This window comes from Pollicipes pollicipes, unplaced genomic scaffold (genome assembly GCF_011947565.3).
Source record: "Pollicipes pollicipes isolate AB1234 unplaced genomic scaffold, Ppol_2.1 Scaffold_7231;HRSCAF=8579_pilon_pilon_pilon, whole genome shotgun sequence".
Classification (NCBI taxonomy): domain Eukaryota; kingdom Metazoa; phylum Arthropoda; class Thecostraca; order Pollicipedomorpha; family Pollicipedidae; genus Pollicipes; species Pollicipes pollicipes.
Genome location: NW_023597034.1, coordinates 9,301,824 through 9,327,854, shown reverse-complemented (window position 1 = coordinate 9,327,854; position 26,031 = coordinate 9,301,824). Strand labels below are relative to the sequence as shown.

Sequence of the window (26,031 nt, the reverse complement as noted above, 5' to 3'; positions counted from 1 at the left end):
CATTAGAGGCTTCCAATATACAATGCCCGAAAGTAACTTAATCAGCAAGAGACGGGTGTTGCGTGTGTTAAACGTGGAAATGAATGCTGAGGAGCGGGTTGTCACAGGAACAGCCACGCCGCACCTAACGATTCTTAGCTAATTACACGGGGCTTTTACATGTCATGCGGACCGCGCAAAAACATGATGCATTTATAGCTCACTCCTCAAGCATTCTGTAAAACCGGCCAACTTAAGGGAGATTACTTCAGAACGGCCCCAACGACCCCACCGTAATCCACCGCAGTACCACCTGCTCGCTACCAAACTGGACATCCGCACACTCTCGGGTGTTTGCCCTCTGATCTGGTCAGACCTCAGCCCTCTGACCCGGCCAGAGGTCCCGTCGGCCCCCCACCTGTCGACGAACGTGCGGTACTTCTTGACGCGCGTCTCCAGCTCGGGTGAGTCGCGCGCGCGCTTGCGTCGCTCCGGCGACCAGTCGTAGCCCTTCTTGGCGGCCGAGGGGCCGGCGCGGGGCTGCTGCTGCAGGTACGTCTGATAGCCGCGGTCTGGGGGCAGGGGCGGCGCCCGTTAGCAGGGCGCGCCGGCCGAGGAGCAGCTGTGCCGGTGGAGAGCTCACCACAGCGGACCCGGCAGGGGTGGCTGCACGAGTCGGTGCAGAGAGGAGTGCGAGGAGATGGCACTGGGTCCGGCCGCGCACTGGGAGCAACCGAGGGCAGTACATTACACGGGGAGAGGCCGGCGGGAGGCGGGGGCGGAGAGAGACAGTCGGCGAGCGGAGACAGTCGGGGAGCGGGGAGACGGTCAGCGAGCCGAGACAGTCGGGGAGCGGAGAGACAGTCGGGGAGAGGAGAGCGACAGTCGGAGAGCGGCGAGACAGTCGGCGAGCGGAGAGACAGTCGGGGAGCGGTGAGCGACAGTCGGCGAGCGGAGAGACAGTCGGGGAGCGGAGAGCGACAGTCGGCGAGCGGCGAGACGGTCGGCGAGCGGAGAGACAGTCGGGGAGCGGTGAGCGACAGTCGGCGAGCGGAGAGACAGTCGGGGAGCGGAGAGCGACAGTCGGCAAGCCAAGAGAGGCATTCGGGGAACCGAGACACAGCCGGGGAGCAGGGAGAGATGGTCGGGGAGCAGATAAACGTCCGTGGGAGATTTGCGACCTCTGCGCGGGGTGCAGCGCCGAAAACGTCACAACAGTCGACACACCAGTGACGTAGCGTGAGTGATACGCACCTGACATGACCCTATCTCATAAGGCGGACGGCGAGGCGTCCACACGCGAGCATGCAGGCGACATGCCGCGGTCTGCGAGCTGCGGGGTTTTCACTGGCCCACATTTTTAATGATCGTGATGCAGGATAACTAGATTATTTGAATAGAACCCCTGCATCATCACAGAACCTGTGTGGTTATTTTGTTGTTCCTGTTTCTCCCTGCCTGGTTATTTTGCTCTTCTTGTAGCTGTTCCTGTTACCTTAACAGTTCATTCGCCAGTAAACGAAAGAGTTTGGCTGAGACGGGGGTGGCGTCTCATGGCTCTGCGTGACAATCAGTATACCAGAATTGTTCCCATAATCAGAATTGATATGATGGAGGGGAAGGGATTTTGGCAATCAATTATGCGTATCAAGGACTGCCCACGGTCGTCGCCACACAGTGCATCTATACCTTAAAGAATCCAACACTCACAGACGAGGCACACACACGCGCTGGAGCAGACTTCGCGGTGCGTTCCATCCGCAGCAGCAGCAGCAAACTAAAATACAATGCAGACAACTGCGAGACGCTGACTCCAGCAGCTGCTGAGAGCATGGTCAACCCCGCAGTATGAACTTCTGCAGCGTCTTAACAGCCTGAGATCGCGACAGCGGAGCAGGTGTTGGTAGCGGATTGAGGATGGCGTGGTTGTAGAAAGCTCAGACTCGTTAGGACGAGGCGGACCATCTGTGGGGCAGCGACCATGAACACAAACTCGTCCACAGACCGAGTGGCGCTCAATTCGAGCTTGGATGGGCCAGAAAAGGCGCGTGCAGTGAAAGGACGCGCGTCTGGTGCGCCACCGCCGCCACGGGCTGACGGGGGCAGGGCCGACCGTGCCGGGGTCACCGGCCAAGGGTCACCGGCCGGGGGTCACCGGCCAAGTGTCACCGGCCACGGGTCACCGGCCACGGGTCGCCGGCCAAGGGTCGCCGGCCAAGTGTCACCGGCCCAGGGTCACCAGGGCACCGCAGCATGTGGGACGACAGCTCTAGTCGGCGACTCGGCCAACAAAGCTCGGCGACACCACTGATGAAGCTCGAAAAAGCCGGACGTACCGAACTCTGGCAGCGTTCGCTCATCACACGGCAGGGCTTCGAGAACTCCAGCCGAGCCCCACCACGGAGCTGATCAGACGGTGAACCAAAACACTGCTTAAAAGCAGCATGACGCGCCGGAACAAAGAGCATAACACACTGAACATGTGAGATAACGCGCCCCACAATGGAAAATGAGCCGTGAGAGTGAAGACAGCCCAGACACGTTCTATCGGTGCCTCGCCAACACACGCCGGGCGCGGCTCGCCCACTCACCGGCCTCCTTCTCGTGCTCGCGCATGATCTCGACGCGCTCCTTCTTTGGTATGCGGAACACCTCCTGCAGGCCGGACCAGGACTCGAGGAGCCGAGAGGCCAGCTCGCCGATCTGACCAAAACACAGACGGCCGCAGCCGGCTCAGCCTTGGGGTCGGAGGTCACTGGGTCACGGCTGGAGTGTGATACAGGGCCACGGCTGGAGTGTGATACAGGGCCATGGCTTGAGTGTGATACAGGGCTACAGCTGGAGTGTCATACAGGGTCACGGCTAGAGTGTGATACAGGGCCACAGCTGGAGTGTCATACAGGGTCACGGCTGGAGTGTGATACAGGGCCACAGCTGGAGTGTCATACAGGGTCACGGCTGGAGTGTGATACAGGGCCACAGCTGGAGTGTCATACAGGGTCACAGCTGGAGTGTGATACAGGGTCACGGCTGGAGTGTGATACAGGGTCACAGCTGGAGTGTGATACAGGGTCACGGCTGGAGCGTGATACAGGGTCACAACTGGAGTGTGATACAGGGCCACAGCTGGAGTGTGATACAGGGTCATGGCTGGAGTGTGATATATGGTCAAGGCTGGAGTGTGATACAGGGTCATGGCTGGAGTGTGATACAGGGTCAGAGTGAGATTATAAGACGGGCCACGGCGACCCGCGACGGCGCGGTCACGAAGTCGCAATGACAGCAAACGGGTCTCTCTGCCGATGGATACAAATCGCCACGGGTAGGCCAATACAAGGCGCCAGCTGAGACCTCTGCATGCACAGCGGCACACGGTAATGTTGCACCAAAAGGCAAGTTTAACGCACATGCTCCATCGACCACAGAGGTGCCCAGTCACTTGGCCAGTGCAGCGCCCTCTATTTCGCAGCTCCGCTGCAGCCCCGTATACAGCTTCACCTCACTCCGGCGTCGCCTCGGACCACGCGGCACGACAGGCGCTCCCCGACCCCCGCCTATTGGCCCCCTGCCAGCGCGGACACCATCTGAGGTCCCCGGCACCGGCATCCCCGGCGGAGACCGGGACCAGCGGTACTCTCGCGAGAGAGCTGAGCCTCAGCCCTGCGGACCCGACGGGGCACCGTGCCGCCGCCGCCGCCGCCGCCGGCCGCCGTGCCGGCACGGGGCGCCGCTGACCTCGCGCGCGGCCGGGTCGTCGCCGGCGCCGGCGTCCGAGGGCGTGTGGTCGCTGGGCGTGTCCGTGTCCGGGGTGCGGGGTGTGGCCGGCTGGCCGCCAGCTCGCCCACCGCTCCACGGTGCTCAGCACACGGCTGTCCTTGAGCGTCGTCTTGTTGGGGATGGGCAGCACGGCCAGCGTCTCCAGCACCTGGCCAGGGAGAGAAGCCCGTGGCGTGATGACGCTGCACCGGGGCCACCCAAACGCGGGGCGCTACAGGCAGCAGCGAGCCCGAAGGCATCCGTTACAGGCATCGGTGGCAATCTTGTTTAGTGTAGTGGCGAGCACACCAGGCGAAAAGCGGAAGGGTGGCACACGTCAATCCCGCTTGCAAGCTCCAATACAACAATATCATTTTAAGCGACTGGTTTTAAAACGCGACTTCCCCGAAAGTCTTACTGCCCAGACCTATGCAACAGAAACAAAATTTGAGTGCTCACCAATTCATCTGTACCTATCAAATAATCTGTCTGTGACTGGTTTAAATCAGCGCATAATATAAGTCTGTGATCAGTTTTAAGCCAACAAACACAGATATGCCTCCCCACATCCCAGACAAAACTCCTGACACGGCACATGACGCTCAGCCCTCCACCAGTCCCCATCGGCAGGACCGCCGACGCCGCCCCCGGGCGCGCGCGGCGTCGAGAGCCGGCCGGCCCGGGCGTCGAGAGCCGGCCGGCCCGGGCGTCGAGAGCGGCCGGCCCGGGCGCTGAGAGCCGGCCGGCCCGGGCGTCGAGAGCCGGCCGGCCCGGGCGCCGAAAGCCGGCCGGCCCGGGCGTCGAGAGCCGGCCGGCCCGGGCGCCGGGAGCCGGCCGGCCCCGGGCGTCGAGAGCCGGCCGGCCCGGGCGCCGAGAGTCGGCCGGCCCGGGCGTCGAGAGCCGGCCGGCCCGGGCGTCGAGAGTCGGCCGGCCGGCGGCGCACCTTGCGTCTGAAGCGCAGTGCCTCGGCGTCGGCCGGCCCCTGGGGCGAGGGCGCGCTGGCCATCCAGCTCCAGACCAGCCGCAGGCCATGGTAGTCGAGGAACAGCCGCCTGGCGGGCAGGACGGCCGCTGTCAGGCCCGGCGCCCGCCACACCGGCCGACGGCTGGCCGTGAGACACCAGCCACACATCGACGCACAATTCACTCACGATGAAACGGTGGGTGATTTGTACCGACCAATACGTGCAGGGCGTGAATACGAAATGCATCCTAATTTGGCGGCACGAGCATGTGTTTCCTCGAGCAGGCGACCCATTACAAACATCCCTTCATGGGGGACCGGTAGTGTAGCGGTTAACGTGTGCGTCTGGGATCAGAGGTACTGGGTTCGATTCCTCACGGCACTCGCCCTTCCTGCCAGGGCGAGAGGCATGCGACGCCATGTAGTCCCAGCAGCTGAGTGCCGCTATATGTGGCAGAGCGAGGCCATGGGAAACTTGTTTCGTCATTTCGCAATCAGGGTATTACTTATCAAACCACGAAGGACCACAGCTGTAGCAATACATCATCACAGAACATCAGGTCCTCCACGCAGTATTACGCTGCACCAGAGTCCAGTCAACTTCCTTCGTCTGTCTGCATCACTCAGCGCCACGTCCCAGCCGTGCAGCGGCCGGCGCTGCTCGGCGTGGCCCCCTTCCCCCGTGTGAGCCTTCTCCGACCGCGCGTCTCGCGCCCCGTCAGCGGGGAAGGGGGCGGCGGCGCGTGCCGGCCGGCCGGTCACCTGCAGGGCTGATCGGCCGAGCGGATCAGGTCGAGCAGCGTCAGTCGCTCGGCGTCACTCTCGGCGCGCACCATCAGCCGGGAGAGCTCCAGCGTGTGCTGCTTCGACTTCAGACCGGACGCCACCAGCTTGTTGATCTCCATCTCCAGCTGCGGACAGCCGCGCCGGCCGGGCGTCAGGGTGGGGGCGCCGACGGTGCCCACCAGCCGCCGGCCGTGTGTGGTGCAGCAGCCGGGTCCAGATAACCACGGCGTGGCAGGAAATGCAGATGCAAGATATCGACAAATATGGACAGAGCTTGAACCGCATCGCAGTAAAGGTGACTCGACTGATGCCTTTCATTGCTAATCCGATCGGTCATTTCCTAAACCCTAAGCAAAGCGAAGGCTTCAAACTGTTATGAACGAATCCAAAAGCATCGTTCTATATCAAACTTATCGTTCCCGATAATGACCAACCCACTCGCCCGTCCACACACGTCACAGTCGCCGCCAGAACGAGCTCGGTGATCAGCTCCGGGCTCACGTCTCGCTTCTCAGCGTCCTTGCGCAGCTTAGCCTTCTTGGTGGGGGCCGGCGGCCGGGGGCCGGCCGCGTCCGCCGGCCCGACGGCCGCTCCGGCCTCGTCCGCCGCCTCCTCGGCCCGCTCGTCCTCGTCCTCGTCGTCGTCCTCGGCCGGCGGCTCGTCCGTCTTCTCGCCGATCCAGCCGCGGCATATGTCCGAGCCGCAGAAGCACTTCTGCGCCTCCTTGCCGTACCTGGAAGCGCAGCGGGGCGTCGGACGCGTCGCGTCGTGCGGAGGCCGAAGCGTTTCGCACGTCAGGTGGCCAAGTCGAGCGGTCCAGTGGCGGAAACTCCACACCAGGTGGAGCATTGGGACTCGATATCAGGCATTTCATGACCTCCAATCGCAGAGACGCGAGCTGCAAAACGGTAGCAAACATTCCAAACGCCCCGCAAAGCCACACACAATATTGCCGTTCTCCCGCCTCCGCCGGACTGTCAGATGTCCGTCAGTTTGGAGGAGGGCGGACACAACGCCCACCCCGCCCAAGCCTTCCACGAGAGACTCGTCTCCCGCGCGGCGCTGACCGTACCGCTGCAGCTGATAGTCGAACGTGATCTCCTCGCCGGCCGCCACCGGGCGCCGCGTGAAAAAGCCGATACGCAGCTCTCCGTTCACCGTCCACTGCAATGCGATAGCGGTTCTCGGGTCAGTCTTCGCGCCGCCACCAGGGAGCAGCCCATCGTGGTGCGACACGGCGCCGACACAGCCAGCAGGCCTGCTCAGTAACTGCGGCTTCTGAAGTTTCCACGCGCGTGCCCTGAGCCGGCCGGTCATGTGATGTCTGAAACCTCGGCACACACGCACCGAAGAAGCAGCATCCTGTCAAAAGTCTCATGAAAACCAGCCCCCATACGTTCGAAGGATGCTCCGATCTCCAACTGACCGTCCGCTGATGTCGAGCGAAGCTCAAAAGCGACCCGCGTCTCAAAAACATGATCCGTGCCCGGCCGCGTCACCAGGTCGGTGGTACAAGACGACCACTATGGGGATAAGATAAGGGGGTATGGGGATAATGCGCCCTTCGCAGTGAGGCCTTCATTCGACTGGCCATATCTCCTCCCCGATATCCCCCCGTCCTATCACTGACACGCCGGGCTCACGCAGGGTGCTTCTAGCGGCGCGGCAGCTTCAAACCCCGTGCGCAGCAGCGGTGCGCCGCCTCCCGACCTTACCCTGCTCCCCCTCCTCCCCCCCCCCCGCCCACCGCGCCGTCACCGCGAATCCCACGGCCCACGTCTCTGTATCCTCGCAGGCGTGTCACGTGTCAGGATTGTTGAGCGCCGGCGCCCAGCTGGCCGCTCGGTCGTCACAGCAGCCGGTGACGGCGGCTGGACGGGACGAGGCCATGGCACCGAGGCCCAGGAGTCCCGGGAGTCCCGGGAGGCCCGGGAGTCCCGAGAGCCCTGGGAGTCCTGGGAGTCCTGGGAGTTCCGGGAGCCCCGGGAGCCCCGGGAGGCCCGAGAGGCCCGGGCGGCACCGACCGCCAGGGTCGCAGAGGGGCGGAGCGACGCTGCGCCGGCGGGTGCGCTCGGGATCGGCAGAGCCGCGAGACGACGGCGCATCAGAGGCGGGGGCCGATGTCCTGGGACCAGGGGACTGCAGCGGCGGCACTCGCCGACACCGACGCTGCCAGACGTCCAGGTGCCAGAGGTCCAGCACCAGGTGCGCCTACTGCTGGTTAACATGGCTCAGGCAGAACGCCCAACCCATGTCCGCTTTCATACCGCTGAAGCGGTGGACGGAATGCCACCACCCAACACCTTCACTCCTGTCACGAAATTTCAAACACATCTCAACGGCTTCGAAACCCGGTCGCACACCACAACAGCCTATCCCTTTCGCCGCTCCGTTCCCGCCGCACCACCACAGCCCATCCCCTCCTCTCGCCGCACCACCACCACAGTCCATCCCCTCCTCTCGCCGTACCACCACAGCCCATCCCCTCCTCTCGCCGCACCACCACAGCCCATCCCCTCCTCTCGCCGCACCACCACAGCCCATTCCCTCCTCTCGCCGCGCCACCACCACAGTCCATCCCCTCCCCTCCCCGCTCCGCCTTCGCCGCACCACCACAGTCCATCCCCTCTCCCCACTCCGCTCTCGCCGCGCCACCGGCCGCGCCTACGGTACGCCGACGTCGCTCTGGGCCGCCCACCTTCTGCGTCTCGGCGTTGGGATCGCAGCTGTGGTTAATGAAGCGCGAGTCGTTGCCCTTCTCGGTGGCGTCGATGATGGCGTCGCCCTTCAGCGCCATGAAGTAGTAGTGGTGGTACTTCAGCCGGTCGTACTCGTTGGTACGTCGCCGGAATTCTTGGGAGTCCAGCACCTGGCGGCACAGGTCAGCATCATCAGCGGGCCCTGCACGCGTCCAGCAGATAAAACAAATAAGCAAAGAAACAACTGGGGTCGCTGTTTACGCGTACGACAGTGGATGGAGACGAAGACGGCCACAGGCGACGCTGAGACGCAGTGGGGATGAGCCACCCGTCGAATAATATCAGAATAATATCAGGGGGCGTACCAGTCTTTAGACGGGTATCGGTGCGCACGACAGGCTCACAGTGGCGTGACAGCTGTCCTGTACTTGTACACACGCAGATTAGGCGTACCCGAATCAAGGCAACTATCCTGCAGCGGCCCTGTTTTCCTACCTGAAATATTTTTGGTTCAATTCTTTCGGCAAGCCTGCTGCCTCTTCGTCACCACTATCAGAAAGTGCCTTCAAGATTACGTTATAAGTACATAAGCGGAGATCTTTAAAGCAGGGAACATTTTCGTGCGATGTTGATTTTCTTCAGCGTATCTATCTTTCGTGCTATCCCACAGGGTTCCCATCCCGGGTGGACAGATTCAAAGTTTCTCCAAAATCCGGCGAGTCATACCGCCAACTTGTACAAATGCCAGACAATTCTGACCCATTAAAACATGAGCCGGTGAAGAAAACCACTTTGCACGTAGGTTTACTTTGATTTTGCCCATCGCACGCGAAACTAATCGCCCAGCAGATTTCACGATCAAATTGGTTTTGTCTTAAATCGTATGAGAGCTCATAATACCTTATCTCGATAACAATAGCGTAAGCATTCCAAACCGGCTGGCGCTTGGCGACTTAGGCTTCGGTGGGTGGGATGTGTGTCATGGGCTGTCGGTGGACACAAAGCCACGCCGCCACGCCTGCGGCGGATTTGTTCGGCCGTTTAAGCTGGGCGGCTACACTACGGCCGCCGCCACACTTGGAAGTGAAATGGTGCTGTCTGCAGCCAAGTTCGGATTCATTCACGCCTCACATTAAACAACATGTAACACCTTACGGCATACTTTGGGAAAACCAGGTGAACTTGCTAGTGCTATGAACAGTGACAACTAGTCATGCAGCTACTGAGGGTTACAATAGTGCAGTGGTTAACGCGTCCGCATTAACCATTGCACGTCTGGAATACCAGAGGTACGGGGTCCGATCCCCGGGTGCCCGCTCTTCCTGCCAGGGCGAGAGATAAGCGACGCCAATAGCCTCAGCACCTGAGCGCGTCGCATCGACGAGCCACGCGACTACCGTAGCGCTTTTTTATACCCAGAAACTTTTCTTTTGGTACTATTCCTTTACGGGGATTGGGCAGACAGAACATTTACTTCCTGAGCTGAATGCGTAAAAAATTGCGGCACACCTCTTGGGTCACTCGGCGACATTCCTCTCGCTGTGTTTCCCCCTTACTCGTGACAAGTGGCAATCTTTGCATGATGCATAAAGGCGGCTCGAGAAATGGTTTAATTGGAGTCTAGAAATGGTGTATGGGTTCCCAGCAGAATCAATTTTTATAAAGATGTGACGCTACGCATTCTCAACTCCTCGTTTGCACGGGTGTATATTTATGTCAGAGCTACAGCACAGAAAAAGTATGCAAGAGAGCCCTTGCAAATCGTCAGTCGGCCATTACCAAAAGCACAGCTATTGCAAAATCGACTTTACATTCCGCACGTTTCTCGGAAAGGTCGTTGTGGAACCACTGCAGCTGGGCACGCTAGGCTGGGCCGTGCGAGAGCTCAAAACAGCCAAGGTGTGCGATACTGAGGAGCCGAAACAGTGCCTTTCGTAATTCGCATTTCTGTTCGCAAACGGAACCAAGTAGCAAAGTATTATCAGTGAGGCATTTTCGGGCTGATTTTAGGTCCCTTCAAGACTGATCCAAAGACAGCGTTTTGCCATACTGATGGCCCAGAGACGTGCATGCAGGTGGGGTGGCTGCTTAACGTCCGTCGAAAATACCCAAGGCTGTGATGTAACATAAGCAAGCACAGAAATACTGGCAACTGATGGACCTGTCGTGACGAACCGCACATCTAGGTCGGGGCCAGTGTCGACACCTCTGGGGACATTTCGCCATCCCTTCGCCAGCTACACTTCAACACCCGAAAGGCTTCACCTATATACGTCCACCCAGCCGCGCCCAAGCGCTCCCTCTCAGCCAGCAAAGGCAGCGTCGTAACGAACGGAACACGACCGGGACCGCTCCTCACCTCGCCCACGTATTCGTAAATGAAGGCGTTGTCCGGCATGTCGGTGACGGCGCGCAGGCCGTACCCCTTCAGCTCGGTCTTGAACACGTTCGTCGGGTACATCTCCTTCCTGGTGAAGCGCTTGTTGGAGCATCGGTCGCCCAGTGGACACCGCGAGCCGCTGTCAAGGACGCGGCCGTCAGTGGAGTCGGCAAGTGTACCCGGCGTGGCTGCGCGGTAGTGCGTGGCCACGCGACACCCGAGACTATCCAGGCAGCCATGACAGCGAGTTTTCAGCCAATAAAATCGGTACCCCAAGTCGGGATCTTAAAAATTAATTGCGCACGCGCTGTACACCTTACTCCGTAGATGTGTGTCATATTTTCGGTGCTTGAACGCCTTGGTCTCGCGCCTGCTGGTGGGATGCCTGCCGCCGTCTGCACACGGGGGCCTACCCTGACTTCTCGGACCCGTTGGTCAGAGGACCGCTCCACTGGCCTCGAGCGAGGTCGTGCCGGGTCACCGGACCCAAGAGTCTATATCAGAGCGGACCATGCGCGGGAACCCGCCGCCGCCGACTAAGTTAGCACTGCGTCATCCCGCGACAGGACAATCACTCCACAGCTGCTGCCCACTCTTGGGTGAGAGTGGGTCGAAAAACAGCCTGTCAAAGTCTGGTTTGAACCAAATACCCCTGACCTATATTGGCCCGCGCACTGGTCAACCGCGCCACCGAGGTGACTCCGCTTTTGACAGCCAGCACAGAAACCATACACCGTCAGCGATGTAACGCTTTAGCGCAATGCTTGCCAGAAGCTGATGCCATTTTGAAAACACTTAGCCTGCAAGCGGTAACTACCTTGGGACTGCGGTCAAAATGCATGTATCACGCATCTTAATCAGACGTGCACGGGCAGCTTGGCTGCACAGCCCGTATCACCTACGAACCGTATATGAAACAGCACCTCAACGATTGTAGGCAAGGATACGGGGATACCGGAATGGATGGATGCGGGAATGGATGAATGCGGGCATGGATGGATGCGGGGATGCGGGATGGATGGATGCGGGGATGAATGGATGAGGGGATGCGGGATGGATGGATGCGGGGATGGATGGATGCGGGGATGGATGGATGCGGGATGGATGGATGCAGTGATGGATGGATAGATGGATGCGGGGATGGATGGATGTAGGGATGGATGGATGCAGGGATGGATGGATGCGGGATGGATGGATGCCATATGGATGAGTGCGGGAATGCGGGGATGGGTGGATGCGGGAATGCGGCAATGGATGGATGAGGGGATGCGGGAATGGATGGATGCGGTATGGACGGACGCGGGAATGCGGGGATGGGTGAACGCGGGGATGCGGCAATGGATGGATGCGGGAATGCGGGGATGGATGGCTGCGGGGATGGATGGCTGCGGGGATGCAGGGATGCTCACCACTCGATCATGAGGAGCCGGTTCAGACAGTCCTCGCCGCAGCCCATGTCTCCTCGCTCCATCTCCTCCGGCGAGAGGTAGCAGTCGCATACCATGTGGCGCGCCTCCTTCTGCTGCTTCGTCGTCTTTGGCTTTTTCAGCCAGATAGAGTCGGAAATCACCTGCGCGAGCGAGCCGAGAGTTAAGGTAATGCACGTCCCGTATTGCGGTTGGAGCATCAGACTTTAGGTCACGTTCGGTTACAAGCTCATCAAGTTGAAAAGACTTCGTAGGTAGCATTGTAAGTCGCGTTTAAGCCACGCGGCGTGCTCCACTGAAAACGTGATTCAGAAGCTTAACAATCACCTACCCTAAAGTTCCTGAGCTTGTTGAGATCCTTGTCTTTGATGGCGTCCACTCGACTGTCCTTGGACTTCTGCTTCTGCAGGGCGCCAGGTTCCGTCTTCGGCGCCGATTTGGCGTCACATTTGACCGGCTTCTCCGGCGCGGCGGCCTGGCGCGCGCCGGCCGCCGGGGCGCGCGTAGGCGGCAGCGGGATGTCCAGCGGGTCTAAGGCGGCGGCCGCCGACGCCGACGCCGACGCCGACGTCGACACCGATGCGCCGCTGTCGCCGCCCGCCGCCCTGCGCCCATCACCGTCCGACTGCGCCCCCCGCGGCTCCGGCTTCGGCGCTGGCTTGGCGCCGGCCGCGGCGGCCGCAACGACCGGCGTCCGCTTTGGACTTCCCGCCAGCCGCTCGACCAACTTCGCCTTGGGCTTGGTCCGGCCGGAGGCCGTCTGCGTGGCGGTCTGGGCGACCGGCGCCACCGGCAGCGCCTTCGCCGCCTCCGGTTTGGTGTCGGCCGCTGTCGGCCGCGCGGCCGCCTGAGCAGCCTGCTCGGGCCGCGCGCCGGGTGCGGCCGGCGGTGCGAGCGCGCCGGCCGCACGCGCCAGCAGCGAGTCGGAGCGCACCACCACCGGCCGCGAGGCGGTGATGACGGCGCCGGGCGCCGCGCTGGCCAGCTGCGAGCGCACCACCAGCGGCACGGGCCCGGCCAGCGCACGCAGCGCCTGCGCGTTGGCGGCGCCCGACTGCAGGATGAGAGCGTCCGACTGGGCGATGACGTTCTGCAGCCGCTCGACGCCACCGCTCATCACCACCACTTTGCCGCGCGCGGTGGCGGGGTCGGCGCGCGGTTTTCGATTGGCGCCGCCGTAGCTGTTGACGACGCGCCGGGCCAAGCCGCTCTCGGGACCCTCCTCGGGCGGCGGCGAGCGAAGGCGTGGGCTCGCGGGCTCCGTCGCCGGCTCGTCGGCCGGCCGCACCACAAACGGGCTGTCGTCCTCGTCAAACAGACCCATGAAAGGCGACGCGCGGTCCTCACTGGGTACGGAGCCCTCGTGGCTGGCGGGAGACGCCGGCACCGCGCCGCCGCCAAACGCCCGGACCAACGGCTCCTCCGGTGCGCGGGAGCTCGCGGCCACGGCTGGCGGACTCGCGGCGACCACCTCCGGAGCGGGCGCGGTAGCCGCCTCGTCAGCCGCTTCGTCCCCCGACGACTCCGAAGCTGAGATGTCCATGTCGACCGGCGCCATTGGAGCCGGCGCGGGTGGGGACACGCTCGCGGGGATAGCTTCATCCGCACCACCCGCGGGCGGCCGCGGGAGTTTCACCCCGCTGGCCGGCGCCCGCGCACCGGCTGAGAGACCCGACGCCGTCTCACTAGGCAGCGGTATCATTGCCACATCCTCCGCGCCAAGCAGTCCCGGGTCTGTGCCGGACGCCGAACGTCGACTGGGCGAGCTCCAGTCGCCGGGCGCGGCCTCCGGCTCCCTCGGCGGTGGGTCCCTCACGTCCAGCGACCGCAACCGCTCGTGCAGCAGAGTCGGCGGCGGCGGCGGCGACGGCGACTGGCGCGGGCTGCGCGCCGCGCCCGTCTCCGTCGGCGCCTCCGCGGGGCTGCGCGCAGGCGAGCCACCCGGCGAGGGCGAGCGGCGGCCGCGGCTGTCGGCCGACTCCGACGGCGACAGCAGCCTGTCGTCGCTGGCCGCCGGTGAGTCTACCTCGTCCGCCTCCATGGGCAGCACGACCGGCTTGCCGGAGCTGGGCGGCGGCGGCCAGAGCGCAGCCAGCTCGCCCGGCGACAGCAAGTCCTCGTCGTCAGAGAGGTCGGGCGGCGAGCCGGCGCCGCTGCTACGGCTATCCTCCTCGGAAGCGGACACTGAGCGTGGCGGCGGCGGCGGCGGAGAGGCCTCGTCCGGCGGCGACGGAGGCTGGAGCGCACTGCCCCCGGTATGCCCTGCGGAGAATCCCGCAACAGGCGGCGGCAGGGATTCCACGTCCAACGACGACGGCGGAGACTCGAGGCTCGTGTGCGGCGCGGGAAACGCTTCGGTCGCGGAGGGTGGCGGCTGAGGTTCGCCGTCCAACGACGGAGGCGCCGATTCGTCATCGACTGAGGCGAGTGGCGAGGGCTGGACATTCGCGGGAGAACGTGGAAGGGACTCCTCACCAAGGGGAGACCGAGTCGGGGACTCGACGCCCGTACCAGGATGCGGCAGGGACTGATCGTCAACCGACGGCGATCGTGAGCGCTCTGCGTCGGCAGCCGGTCGCGGCAAAGACTCCTCGTTCTCAGGAGGTAGGGACATGGACTCCTCGTCCACCGAAGGCAGCGGCGTGGACTCCTCGTCCTGAGGACGAAACGGCATGGACTCTTCGGTTGCGGGAGCCACCGGCACGGACTCCTCATGCGCGGGGGGCAGCGGCATGGACTCCTCTTCGGGTAGCGGCGGCCTCGGCAGGGCCTCGGCGCCCAGTCGGCCGGGCGCAGCAGCTGCTGCCGTCGGCCCGCCGGCGTCGGCCGTGGCCGCCGGCAGCGACCCTACGGACGCGTTCGTTCGACTGTCCTCCGAGTCAGACGCCTTGGACGGCAGCGACGGGAAGCTGCAGGCGTTGTCGTCGGGGTCGGGCGGCGGTGCCGGCGACAGGGGCCCGTCCAGCGACTCGGGCGCCTCCGGCAGCGGACTCGGTGAGTCCAGAGCGAACGGCGCCGGGCTGAGACCGTTTACGGCGGCCGGCACGGGGCTCGCAGCCACCTCCATGTCGGGCTCCGGGCTCACCGGCTCGGCCACTCGCGGCACCGCCACATGAGCAGCCACCACACCGGCCGGGGGCACGTCCCCGGACTCCGCGGACTGCTGTGGGTCGTCGCCGGACCGTGGAAAATCGGACGAACGGCTGGGTGGGTCGGTGAGGTCTGATGCTGGTGCAGGGGAGACCGGCAGGTCCACGTGCCCTGCATGGCACTCGAGCGGGCCGCTTCTCAGACTCGCGTCCCCGTCCTCAGTGGTGCTGTCGAGATCCATCGAGTCCCCGAGCGAGCTCTCCAGCGCCGACGCGTTCTTAAACCGCACCACCGAGTCAGAGGACTCGTCACTGTGTACGTCACGGTCGTCGGGCGGGCCGGGCGCGCGTGGCTCGCGGTCGGCCGTGGCACTATCTGCCCCTCCCTCGCCGTCTCCCGAGTCCTCCACTCGCCCCGACTGAGCGTCGCCGCCGCCGGCCGGCCCGCTCTCGGACGGCAGACTGGCACTGTCGAGCGACGAGTCGCCGCCGACTGTCGCGTCCGAGGGCGACGACCGCAGCTCGGACCGCACCAGTTTCACCGAGCAGAACGTCATCGGCGGCAGCGCGGCCACGCCGCCGCTCGACGCCGGGCCGTTCGCCTCAGCGTCCATCGACACGCCGTCGGAGACGTCGCCGCCGTCGGCAGCGTCGCTCCGCGCGACGGCCGCGTCCTTGCGGCGACCCCTGGCGGCGCGTGGCGCAGCCGGCGTGCTGCGCGCGCGCCGGGCGGGCCGTGACGACGCCGGCCGCCGCTCGGCCGGCTCGGTGGCGCGAGCTCTCTCGGGTGTCGGCTCCGGCGCGCGGCCGTTTGTGATGGGCAGCAGACGTCGGTTGGGGATCTTCTGGCGGCGCGAGACGCGGCGCGGCGCGTCTGGCGGCTCCGCGGCCGGCGTTTCAGGGGCGGCGGTGACGTCGGCGGCAGCCGGCGCGCGGCGTGGGCGGCCGCGACCCGCCGGCGAGGTGGGCTCGGTGCCGGCGGAGCGACGGGTGGCACGCGAACCGCGCTGCGACGCGGCCGTGGCCGGTGACGATGCCTGACCGGAGACCAGCGCTGCTCCACGTTTCACCATGGTGAACTGAGTCCTGGGAGAGATGAGGTGATTGTGTTTGGCACCAGAGGCAAGATCACAACATACTAGTCCTTTTGTATGCCAAATTTAATCAGTTGTTTTCCATATCATTGTCACCTAGCACTTGTCAATGTATAAGTGAACAGCAGTCTACCAAATATGCATAGTAAATGCACCAGAAAGTGGAAGATGCCACAGGACTTCAAGGCATTGCCTGAGAAGCACAACAAGAGACTGGGAAAGACTAACTTTCACCAGGAATGATACAACAATGCCACAGATAAAAACAAATAGAAAACATCAGGATTTTTTTAAAAAATCATAACAACTCATGAACACTGAAAAGCATTTGAAAATAATGAAGTGGATTTATATTATGAGACATCTACAGCTCTTTTCTTTCTTGGAAACGAAACTGAATTAGCTGAAGCATTGGTAATAACACACAATTATGAACTGTTACCAGCCTGCAAAATACCAAAGTGTGCTAATTGCCTATACCCCATTGTCATGCTGGACACCACACTTGCATGTGTCAAACTCAGGCCAGCCCAAATTGTGCTGAATTATCATATCAATAATTCATTAATAATCACTTCACGGCATGTTTGCCTTAAAATCACCTTAGCCAAACCACAATATCTTGAAAGTAAAGGTCACCAAGTTTCATGCTTAGTTAAGCACCCAGTGATACCATCATGACATGATAGAAGTCACCTGGTGCATTGATTTGTTGGTCATGCATCAGCTGTAATGTCCAGCATCCTGTCATGATTTGAAACATGAAACTTTCCATAATCAAGCACAAGTTCTGGCATTGCAATCAATGCTTAAGCTTAGGGATAAGAAAGATAGGAACCAAAACTTACATTGAACTCCATCCATATACAACCAGTTAATGCAAATTCCAGTGACATCTTCCATTTTCTGAGGCAGGAAATAAATGTGTGTCTCCACTGGTTGAGTTAGCAGAAAGAAAACCATATCACAAAAACATAAATGATGTTATACACAACATGACATCTAAATATCACCTTGAACTTCACAAACAAGAAGAACCAAAAATCATCCCAGATACTTACCAAGGATTCACCCAGTTGCCTTCTGCCTCTCAACCCGACAAAGACCGCTCTTCGCGATCTCTAATGGCATCTACCTTGCTCAAAATGCTAAAATCCTAGCTTTCATATTTTATAAGAAGATTTTGCTAACCTTTCTCAATGGTAAGTACCTAATCGCAAGACATCGACACTCGGAAATAGCCTTTACGCCGAACGTCCACTGGCGGAATATCACTCAGGGTAAAGCGCCGTGCCCAAAAACAACGCACCATTAAAGCAGCACTGCGTCAGAATTGTCAACATACTGCCATCACGATGCCAAGTACGTAAAGTCGATTATACGCTTATGTTTCATCAATATGACATTGAGCTTTCAACTGAGGAGCACTTTCCTTACTTTTCTATAACTTTTTTCGAAAATAAGTACTGTTCTTCAATGAGTGGTAAGTTTTTACGTCGACAACAATAAAAGGGCTCATTCAAGCAAAAGTAAACTATGGGGAATGCAGTCATCGCGTTTAGTGTCCGGCCTGAAAGCTCCAAATATAACTCGTGTTTTTCAGAAAGCCTCAATGCCGCTATGCATCCAAACCGATGTTTTCCAGGCTGTACATAACACTGGCGTGCGACCAATTAACCCCGTATTAAGCGCTGCCCCCCTTAGATCAGGATATTTTTCATCAACGTATACGAATATTTTTGAAACATTAACGATGCTTGTTCCCGCCCTTGTCGGTATCTTCAGTCGCATTGCTTGCAAACGGCCGAAGAGTTTCGAAACAGGTCCGTCGTGATATAACCAAACCGCGGGATATTTTGTACAAGTGCGTCATGATCGGACTGTGTCCTTTTTTCAAGATGGTTACCAGTAAATTCGCTTAAATATCAATATAAAATATTTTTGTAGCATTTTTAATCCTAGTTTGCTTATCAGATTTGACACTAATTTTCAAAATAAAAATGATAAGTAGCTATAACCCGTCTTTTATAAGTTTATTGTGCATGTAAGAAGGCATCATTCTGAAGCCTTATTTTTATTCTAGTAGGGTCGCGGCAAAGGTCGCGTTCGGTTAGGGAGAACTCGGCGAACGCGCGCCGTGCGCGCGCTGAGTGACGCCGGGGAACCGGGGAAATTGTGATCGGGCTGGAGTTGACGATATTTGGGGTGAGTGCATGTAGCGTATTATTGTGATGTGTTTGCGGTGAATATTGTGTATCAAGTAATAACGCCCCGAGTAAGAAGATGGCCTGCGAAGTGAGAAAGGAAACTTGCAGGCTTCATCCTGCGATCCACGTGTATCGATCATCCACCTATGCACAAGTTGCTAGCAAGAGTACCAGCATTGGCGCAGCATGTCAGGACCAGTGTGTGGTCTGTTGAAAAAAAAATATTGTGCACACTGTTTAAGGAGTTCATGATCATCCTCATTTTCTGTGACGGTCATACTTAGACTACTTGTGCCTGACCAGCACATGTCTGATGATAAAAATAAGGTGTGCTCATCTCTGATAATTCCCTGACCTGGTCAGGAACTTATCAGAGACCAGCTTGACCAGGGTCTGACCAGCTGCCACTGTCCATGCTCCACATTGGTGTATGTTTAGCATCTGCATTCCACCAGCTGCACTGGTAAGGTGTCCAGCAGCCAAGACCACAGTCCTCTATTTGCAGACCAGTCCACACAAAATTGTTTCACTGTGTTGGCCACCTACATGGTATTGGCATGCTAAATCTTGTATGTGCTGAACTTGGACCAGGCTAAATTTTTGTTGCAGCATTATAATTCCCTGAAAGATTGTCTCTATGCATTTAAATTGGTACTGACCATGTGACAAACAGAGTTTTTTATAATTCAAAATAAATGCACCATGAAGTTCTTGCTGTGATGTTGCTGCCATGATAAAAATGTTTAGTATGGCATGCATTTTGGGGTTCTGGCAATGAGCACCTGTATGCTAATCCAATTGACATAGGCCCCAGACATTTTTAGCTGTGGTGTGTTAGTTAGATTTTTGTTTATATAACAGGCTCCTCACAAAGATAGAATTTAGAAAATTTGTTGAATGTGTGAATAAAAAAATGATGACATGTGGCTGTTCATGGATCAACTGCTTTATTATTTTCTTTCAGGTCAATGTCTTGAGTGTACAGCACAGCAGACAACTCATCATGAATGTGGCTAAGCTAAAGGTCAGTAAAAATTATGATGAAAATGCAGAAGCTTGAGGTTATCTGTATGATTTTGTGTTGTGCTAGTGCTAACTTATTTTCTTCCCAATGGTAAATGAATTATATGATTGGTGTAGAGGTTAGTACCATTGTCTACTATGGGCATCTACCAGTCCTGGCTGATTGATAGCTGGCATTTTGGCTTTGAGGATGTTTTAAATGTAAGGCCATTTTGGTGCTGCCTGGTGTTTGGTATTGTACCCCACAAACCTCCAGTATCAATTTTCTGTCATTATGATGCTGTGATAGTGCTGTTTGGCTAATACTGCTTCTTCCATGTACCTCTCATTAGCATCCCTAGCACCTTGTCCCATCTATCTTCCCATTCCATGGCCTAAGCATTGCATCAGATGTCTGATGAAATGGATCATCATGTGGTTCATTGTCATTGATTGTTTTAGTCTTGCCTTGCGCTCATATCACCTGCACCCATAATATGCCCATGATATTCCACAGTGGTCTGCAATGCAGTTAGTAGTGTTTACTTGCCTTTCTTCTGTATTTTTTGCCACCACTTTTTTGTGTGAAGATCTGTGAAGAAACATGAGGTGCAGTTGTGTTTATGCATGCATCATGGTTGTCAAGTATATTATGATGATCACTAGGATCTGAAGATGACAGAGTATAATAGCATATTTTTTAACTGCAAACTCAATTTCATGTTTCATTCCTCTTCACACAGTGCTCAAGATTAATGCTAAATGTTTGCAGTGGTGCATGACAGCTGCCCCCATAGTCTCCCCCCCCCCCCCCCCCACACTTGTTTCTGTGATTCCTGAACTGGTAAGTTACAGTGTGCTTTTGTGATTGTGATGCATCATACCATTACTGGGTCTTCATGTAGATTGCTGAGCTGAAGAAGGAGTTGAAGGAGCGGGGTCTGCCCACATCCGGAAACAAGAGCGAGCTTGCCAGCAGGCTCAAGGATGCCTTGTTGGCAGAGGGTGCAGGTATGGCGGGATCTCAATCCAGCACGTAGTTGTCACGTGTTTCCTAGCCTGTGTTGGTATTGAGCTACTCTGGCCCATTTTATGTGTTAGTTGTGTTGATATTTTCCCATTAAAGTGTGAGATCACAGAAATAGCAAAAACCCATTAAAAAGCACTGATGACAGACCTGCTTTTGATGCCCACCTCTTTTCAAAAACAGTTCCTAAACTGTTATGTATGCTGATGTGCTATAAGTAGTCCATTTTACACCTGAGGCACATGATAATTTGGAAGGGCCACTTGTAGTTGTGTCATTAATCAGCTAACAAAATAAACATGCTGATTGTTGTTTGTGAAAATGTAAGCACAAATGCAAAACTGAATTCCCCAGCTATTTTGCAATTTTGGCACTATCCAAATTGAACCAACATGTGTTAGAAGAAACATGGTTTCTTTTTGGGGATACTTGATATGTGTTACTTGGTATGATATTATGACTTCAGTTATTGTTATTACTATGCATATTTCTAGTATGTGGTTAGAATGAGGCATATATTCCATTACAAGCCATCAAAATGCAATGCTCTTGCTTTCAGATTCATCTCATCAGGAGGAAGACCTTGATGCCAAGGAGTCTGAACTCCTGGGAGAGGAAGAGGATGAAGACAGCAACTCGGTAGGTCCTGGCACCAGATCTTTGTCTTCCATCTTATTTTGCTTGTATGTTGCAAGGCTTTTCTATAGTCTCACTGTGCTTAACAATTACCATGACAAACTTGCATCTTCTTGAAGGACTTCTGATTTGTATTCAGCACTGGTTCTGTTCTGTTTGAGACCAAACCATCAAAGTTGTATGTATTTTTGGCTCATTCGCGCCGCGCATCTCATACGCGCACATCGCATGGACTCCTGTGCTCTGTTCCAAGTCGATGTGTCATTGGATCTGCCATTGTCATTGCCAAGCTTTCTGTGTTGTGCTGTCTCCTTGCTTCCTATGCACCCTCTTGTTTGTCTGTTGCTAATCACGACACCGTCGGAGTGCGAGTCGCTGGCACGGCTGGAGTCTCTCGAGCTGCCTTCGGGAGTGGGCTGCAAGTGGACCTCCCACGTCACTGCTGCTGTTGCTGCCCTCAGCCGGCCGAGCTGGACACCAAGCTGCTGGAGACCGCGACGCCGGCGGCCAAGCCGAGGAAGATCGTGATCAACCGCGAGGCGGCGGCCTCGGCGCAGCAGGCGGCTGCTACGGCCATCGCGCAGGCCACCAAGGCGGCGCCGCCGGCCGCCGCCACGGCCGCGGCGGCAGCGGCGGACGCGCCTGCCAGCAAGCGGATCAAGCTGACCACCAGTGGTCTCTCCGAAATGGAGGTGCGGCGGCGGAGCGGGCGGGGGTAGACGACGGGGGGGGGGGGGGGGGTCCTGAGGACGCTGGTTAAGGTGTGTGAGAGGGAAAAATGATTGCAGTGATCAGATGTGGGGGTTGGTTCTTGGGAGGCGGGGAGGACGCTGCGCAATGCATTCGGGCAAAAAGCGGAGCAGGTAGTTTCATCCCGGAATGTGTTAGCTGATCCTGGCGCCGGATCATTGCTCATCAGCGGAGTTGAGGACTGCAGTAGGATTTTGTCTACAGTCGTTGCATCTGATGTATTTGATTATCTGATTCTGGTGCCGGATCCTTGCTCATCAGCGGAGTTGAAGGCTGCAGTAGGATTTTGTCGACAGTCGTTCCGGCTGATGTATTTGATCCTATGGCACTCATTACATGCAGCATATATGACCTGCTAATGCGAGTCCTGGTCCTCTGATGTTTAAACGTTGTCGTGCGCGTTTCGTGTTACGCGGCCGATACTCGCGTTCGCTGCGTAGGACCATTGTTATCACAGTTACCACACACTGTCATAAACCCTGAGCTAAGTGTTGGCAGCAAGGATTCGCGATGAGCCGAGAGCACCTTTGTGTCAACAACACGAAGTTTTGATGCGTGTTGAGCAGCGTATTGCTGTTCGATTAAAACCAATTGTGTCCTACAGTGTCGAACGAGTAGCTCGCGGTTTTAACACTGTCAACCGCGAGCCCAGTCCGAGTTGCCCGACCATGGTCTACATGGCCTCGGTGCCGTCAGCTGACCCGCCGACCCGCCGCCGACAGCGACTGGCCAAGCGGTCCGAGAAGCTGGGCGGCGCGAAGCCGACCGTCTCCGCGCTCAAGGTGCTCACGCCCGAGGAGAGGAAGGCTGCGCGGCTGGCCAAGTTCGGCGCGCCGCAGCAGGCTGATGCCGGTGGCCAGAAGAACGGCTCCGGCGCCTCCGAGCTGGATAAGCTGAAGAAGCGCGCTGGCAGGTTCGGCGAGGCCGTCTCCGAGAAGGTCATCTCGGTGAGTCGACGGCGGCGCGTGCAGCACACATAATCCGGGAGGGGGGGGCTACGTCTCGCGTTTGCTCAGTGGTGATGGGGTGTCCGCTTCTGCCGTACGTCGGGTGGTCAGTCGTCTCAGCGCGGTTGATTTGTTGCCGGGCCGAAAGATGGCGCCTTGATACACTTGTGATGGTGTTCGTGCTCTGAGCGTCGCGCCGTTGTCGGATGGTACGTTGACGAAGTGCATACGGCTGCACGAATGCAGACACCTCACGAGATAGCGGGATTTGTGTGGACATGACGGTGTTGGCGGCCAGATAGGAGCTGATAGTTGCGATTATAGACCGGCGGCTGGTGTTGTAGACTGAGTGAGTGTTGCCTCTGATTCGTCGTCGTAGAGTTGAGTTGTTTCGGTTATCGCGGCATGAAACCGCTATACAAAATACCTCCCCCCCCCCTCTTAATTGCTGGCTCCGGTATGCGAGAGGCATTACAACGCTACGGCGCCAAGCATTAAGCTCTCTTCCGCCCTGTTTCAACGTGGACTGGCCCCATTAATGAAGACTGCGAAACTACGCTAAACTCTCCACTAAACTACGCGCAGTTTGCGATTTATTACGCTCAGAAGCATGGCTTCGCGCCACGCCTTGTCGCTGTCTTGGACGCCACTCGGACTTCGCTGCTGACGTGGTGTAGCCTGTAACGCGACGTGCGCCACCTCCCGCAGCTGGAGGAGTCGGAGCGGCTGAAGCGACGCAAGGAGCGCTTCGGCATCGTGGTGCCCGAGGACGTCAAGGCCAAGCGGGCGGCGCGCTTCGCCTCCTCGGCGCCGCTCGATCCGGCCTCGGAGGACAAGAAGCGGCTCCGCGCCGCTCGCTTCGGCATGGCGTAGTGCGCGCGCCGACCGGCGGAGGTGGAGACGGCGCTCCGGCGCGGCGTCCGCCCACCGCGCTCATCACCCATCGTCCACGGCGTCCATGTACCCTCCGGCCGGCGGCCGGCCGTGGCGGCAGGCGGGGCCTCGGGCCGCGCCGGCCCAGCGGCCGGGCCCACGTGTCGCACTCTGCGGCAGTTCCTTGCGCTTGGAAGGGACGTGCGCCGCGGGGTGCAGGTTTGCGGTGCGGCGATCCAGCGCAACCAGGTTTGTACCGCGACCGGTTCAGTACGACGTCATATAAGCTGCACTTTTGTTCCGGCTCAGATGTCGCAGTAGCGTCCTGATTTTCGAAAAGGGAGGCGTTTTGCGACGTGCCATCGCGTCATGCCCTGTGTATTTAATAAAATGACTGGAATCTTTTTTTTGTAAAACACCACCTTTATTGGGCGGTGTTGGGCATGCGGGAAATGTGGATGTTATCTTAAACATTCCGTGATTTGACTGGTGCTGACAAGTGCAGAGAGAGTGAACGAGAGAGAGAGAGAGAGAGAGAGAGAGAGAGAGAGAGAGGAGAGAGAGAGAGAGAGAGAGAGAGAGAGAGAGAGGAGAGAGGGAGAGAGGGAGAGAGAGAGGGAGAGAGGGAGAGAGAGAGAGGAGAGAGAGAGAGGAGAGAGAGAGAGAGAGAGGAGAGAGAGATGAGAGAGAGAGAGGAGAGAGGAGAGAGAGAGAGAGAGAGAGAGAGGATGGTACTCGCACGTTAAGAACATAACACATGTGCCATCATGTGTTCCGACGGCGTGTGCCCCGCACCAGTACCGCCGCGCCCGTATCGACAAGGTGGTATGTCCCGCTTCAGCCATGCTTGACCCCTCAATAAGACGTGCATCACGCAAGTTATGTTTACACCAGTGTTCGGGATTCCAGCTACGCCATTCACACGCAGTAAAAACGGTTGTCTGCGTTCCTTGGGCTCACCGGGCTCGTTCCCAGGAACTTGTTCGTCATGGTGCCGTCATGGTCACCGATGCAGAATACAACTTTCTATTTTATCGCCGGGCTCGCCGCACATTTGGATGTATTGCTGCTTGCATGCAGGTTGGTTAAAGGCACTGGGCCTCTCCGTGTTGCGGTGTCAATCCAGTCCGGCTTTACGGGACATTGTCAGCCCTACCAGCGACCTCGGAATGCGCCGACTTCGTTTCAGACCACTGCTGCCTCAAAATTTACCCGCCACGTTACGCAGGAACGATGTAAAAACAACAGCTAGAGCCACAAACATTCTTGGATTGAGTTAAGGCTTGACTAGATCTTGTCCATTCTTTCTCTGCTTCGGGTGACAAATACGATAGGAGAGGCCTGATTGGTCTGAAGTCCTCGGCCGACGACGGTTTCAGAGATTCACTGTTGTGCTTTGGCTGTTTTGAACCCAACTCTAATACCCGAAAGTTTGCGTCAGGGCTGAAGACGGATACAACTCGAACTCCACGGACTTAGGTTCAAGACAGTTTTTCTGTCGGCATGTCAATCTTGCTCTCATCGAAGCTGACAGGTAATGTTCAATTCAAAGTGCAAGTTCCTTTCAACAATAGCGGGTGCCATCACCAGCCGAGCGTAGCGCAAGATAATCCCAGAGTCGGGGTGCATGCGTGAGCAGCCGCGTGCGCTGCAGTCCTCCGTCCATCTTCCAGGGCCGGTTCCTCCATCCGCCCGTCAGAGTCAATCCGTCCGTTCGTCGGTCACTGCCGGTCCGTCCTTTCGTCGGTCACTGCCGGTCCGTCCGTCCGTCGGTCACTGCCGGTCCGTCCTTTCGTCGGTCAGGGCCGGTCCGTCCCTCCGTCCGCTGGGGCCTGTCCTCTTCCTCGGCCGGCCGCGCCCCTTTGTGCCGCCGGCTCGATTTGCATCCCAGCCGGCGACCCAGAGGTCACCGGTGCACTGGCGGCCGCCCAGAGGTGTATGGCGAGCGGTGACATGCTCCAGTTCGGCGCGGGCGTGCCGGCCCTGTCCTTGGAGCTCTCCTCCGGCCGAGACGACAAACAACAGCGGCGCTTCTCCGATCCCGGCGGCCGGCAATGCACGCACGGGTGACCTGTGCTGCTCTCCGCCGTTGTTATTTGTAATTCATAGTGTTAATTATCGTTTCTCCTTCACCCAGTAATATGACATTAGTCATCAGTATTTTGTTGGGGGCCCACAAAGCTAGATGGCTCTCGCCGTATCTAGCGATCGCGGCTTTGTCGCCGGTGCTGCGCCGCGGCCTTTGTCGGGCGCTGGGGGCGGAGTTCGGGCCAGGCAGCGGCGCTGGAGATTTGTCGAGCTGCACGCGCTGCTGACCCGGACGCGGCCGCGCTGGATCAGACCCCGAGCAGCCAGCGCCGGTCAGCGCTCGTGGCAGCGTGAGGGGCTGACCCCGGCCGGCCCGCCCGGCCCCTG

The 26,031-nt window shown here is 58.3% G+C and overlaps 2 protein-coding genes across 3 annotated transcripts in view; one reads left to right on the top strand and one right to left on the bottom strand.

The window, feature by feature from the left end:
- Positions 1 to 15,694, bottom strand: part of LOC119109359 (putative histone-lysine N-methyltransferase CG1716) — a gene marked incomplete at its 3' end in the record, with an annotated part of 49,437 nt that extends 33,743 nt beyond the window's left edge. The window contains exons 1-12 of the mRNA XM_037232972.1: positions 15,472 to 15,694; positions 14,843 to 15,087; positions 14,535 to 14,647; positions 13,018 to 13,358; positions 12,697 to 12,819; positions 12,323 to 12,522; positions 11,974 to 12,134; positions 10,544 to 10,703; positions 8,184 to 8,354; positions 6,558 to 6,649; positions 5,987 to 6,218; positions 5,462 to 5,610 (exon numbers count right to left, since the gene is read on the bottom strand). Of these exons, the coding sequence (XP_037088867.1) occupies positions 5,462 to 5,610; positions 5,987 to 6,218; positions 6,558 to 6,649; positions 8,184 to 8,354; positions 10,544 to 10,703; positions 11,974 to 12,134; positions 12,323 to 12,522; positions 12,697 to 12,819; positions 13,018 to 13,358; positions 14,535 to 14,647; positions 14,843 to 15,087; positions 15,472 to 15,694 (2,210 nt within the window). The remainder of the gene's footprint in view (positions 1 to 5,461; positions 5,611 to 5,986; positions 6,219 to 6,557; positions 6,650 to 8,183; positions 8,355 to 10,543; positions 10,704 to 11,973; positions 12,135 to 12,322; positions 12,523 to 12,696; positions 12,820 to 13,017; positions 13,359 to 14,534; positions 14,648 to 14,842; positions 15,088 to 15,471) is intronic.
- Positions 15,695 to 18,270: 2,576 nt separating this feature from the next.
- Positions 18,271 to 24,020, top strand: LOC119109668 (SAP domain-containing ribonucleoprotein). Of its 2 annotated transcripts, none has more exons than XM_037233392.1 (7): positions 18,271 to 18,379; positions 19,346 to 19,405; positions 20,289 to 20,394; positions 20,970 to 21,049; positions 21,508 to 21,738; positions 22,519 to 22,743; positions 23,452 to 24,020. In XM_037233392.1, exons 2-7 carry the CDS (start codon positions 19,385 to 19,387, stop codon positions 23,614 to 23,616), a joined length of 828 nt encoding a protein of 275 aa, XP_037089287.1. In that variant the 5' UTR covers positions 18,271 to 18,379; positions 19,346 to 19,384; the 3' UTR covers positions 23,617 to 24,020. The 2 variants fall into 2 exon arrangements, with proteins under 2 accessions (XP_037089287.1, XP_037089286.1); XM_037233391.1 differs by lacking the exon at positions 18,271 to 18,379 and adding an exon at positions 18,443 to 18,469.
- Positions 24,021 to 26,031: the final 2,011 nt, after the last annotated feature.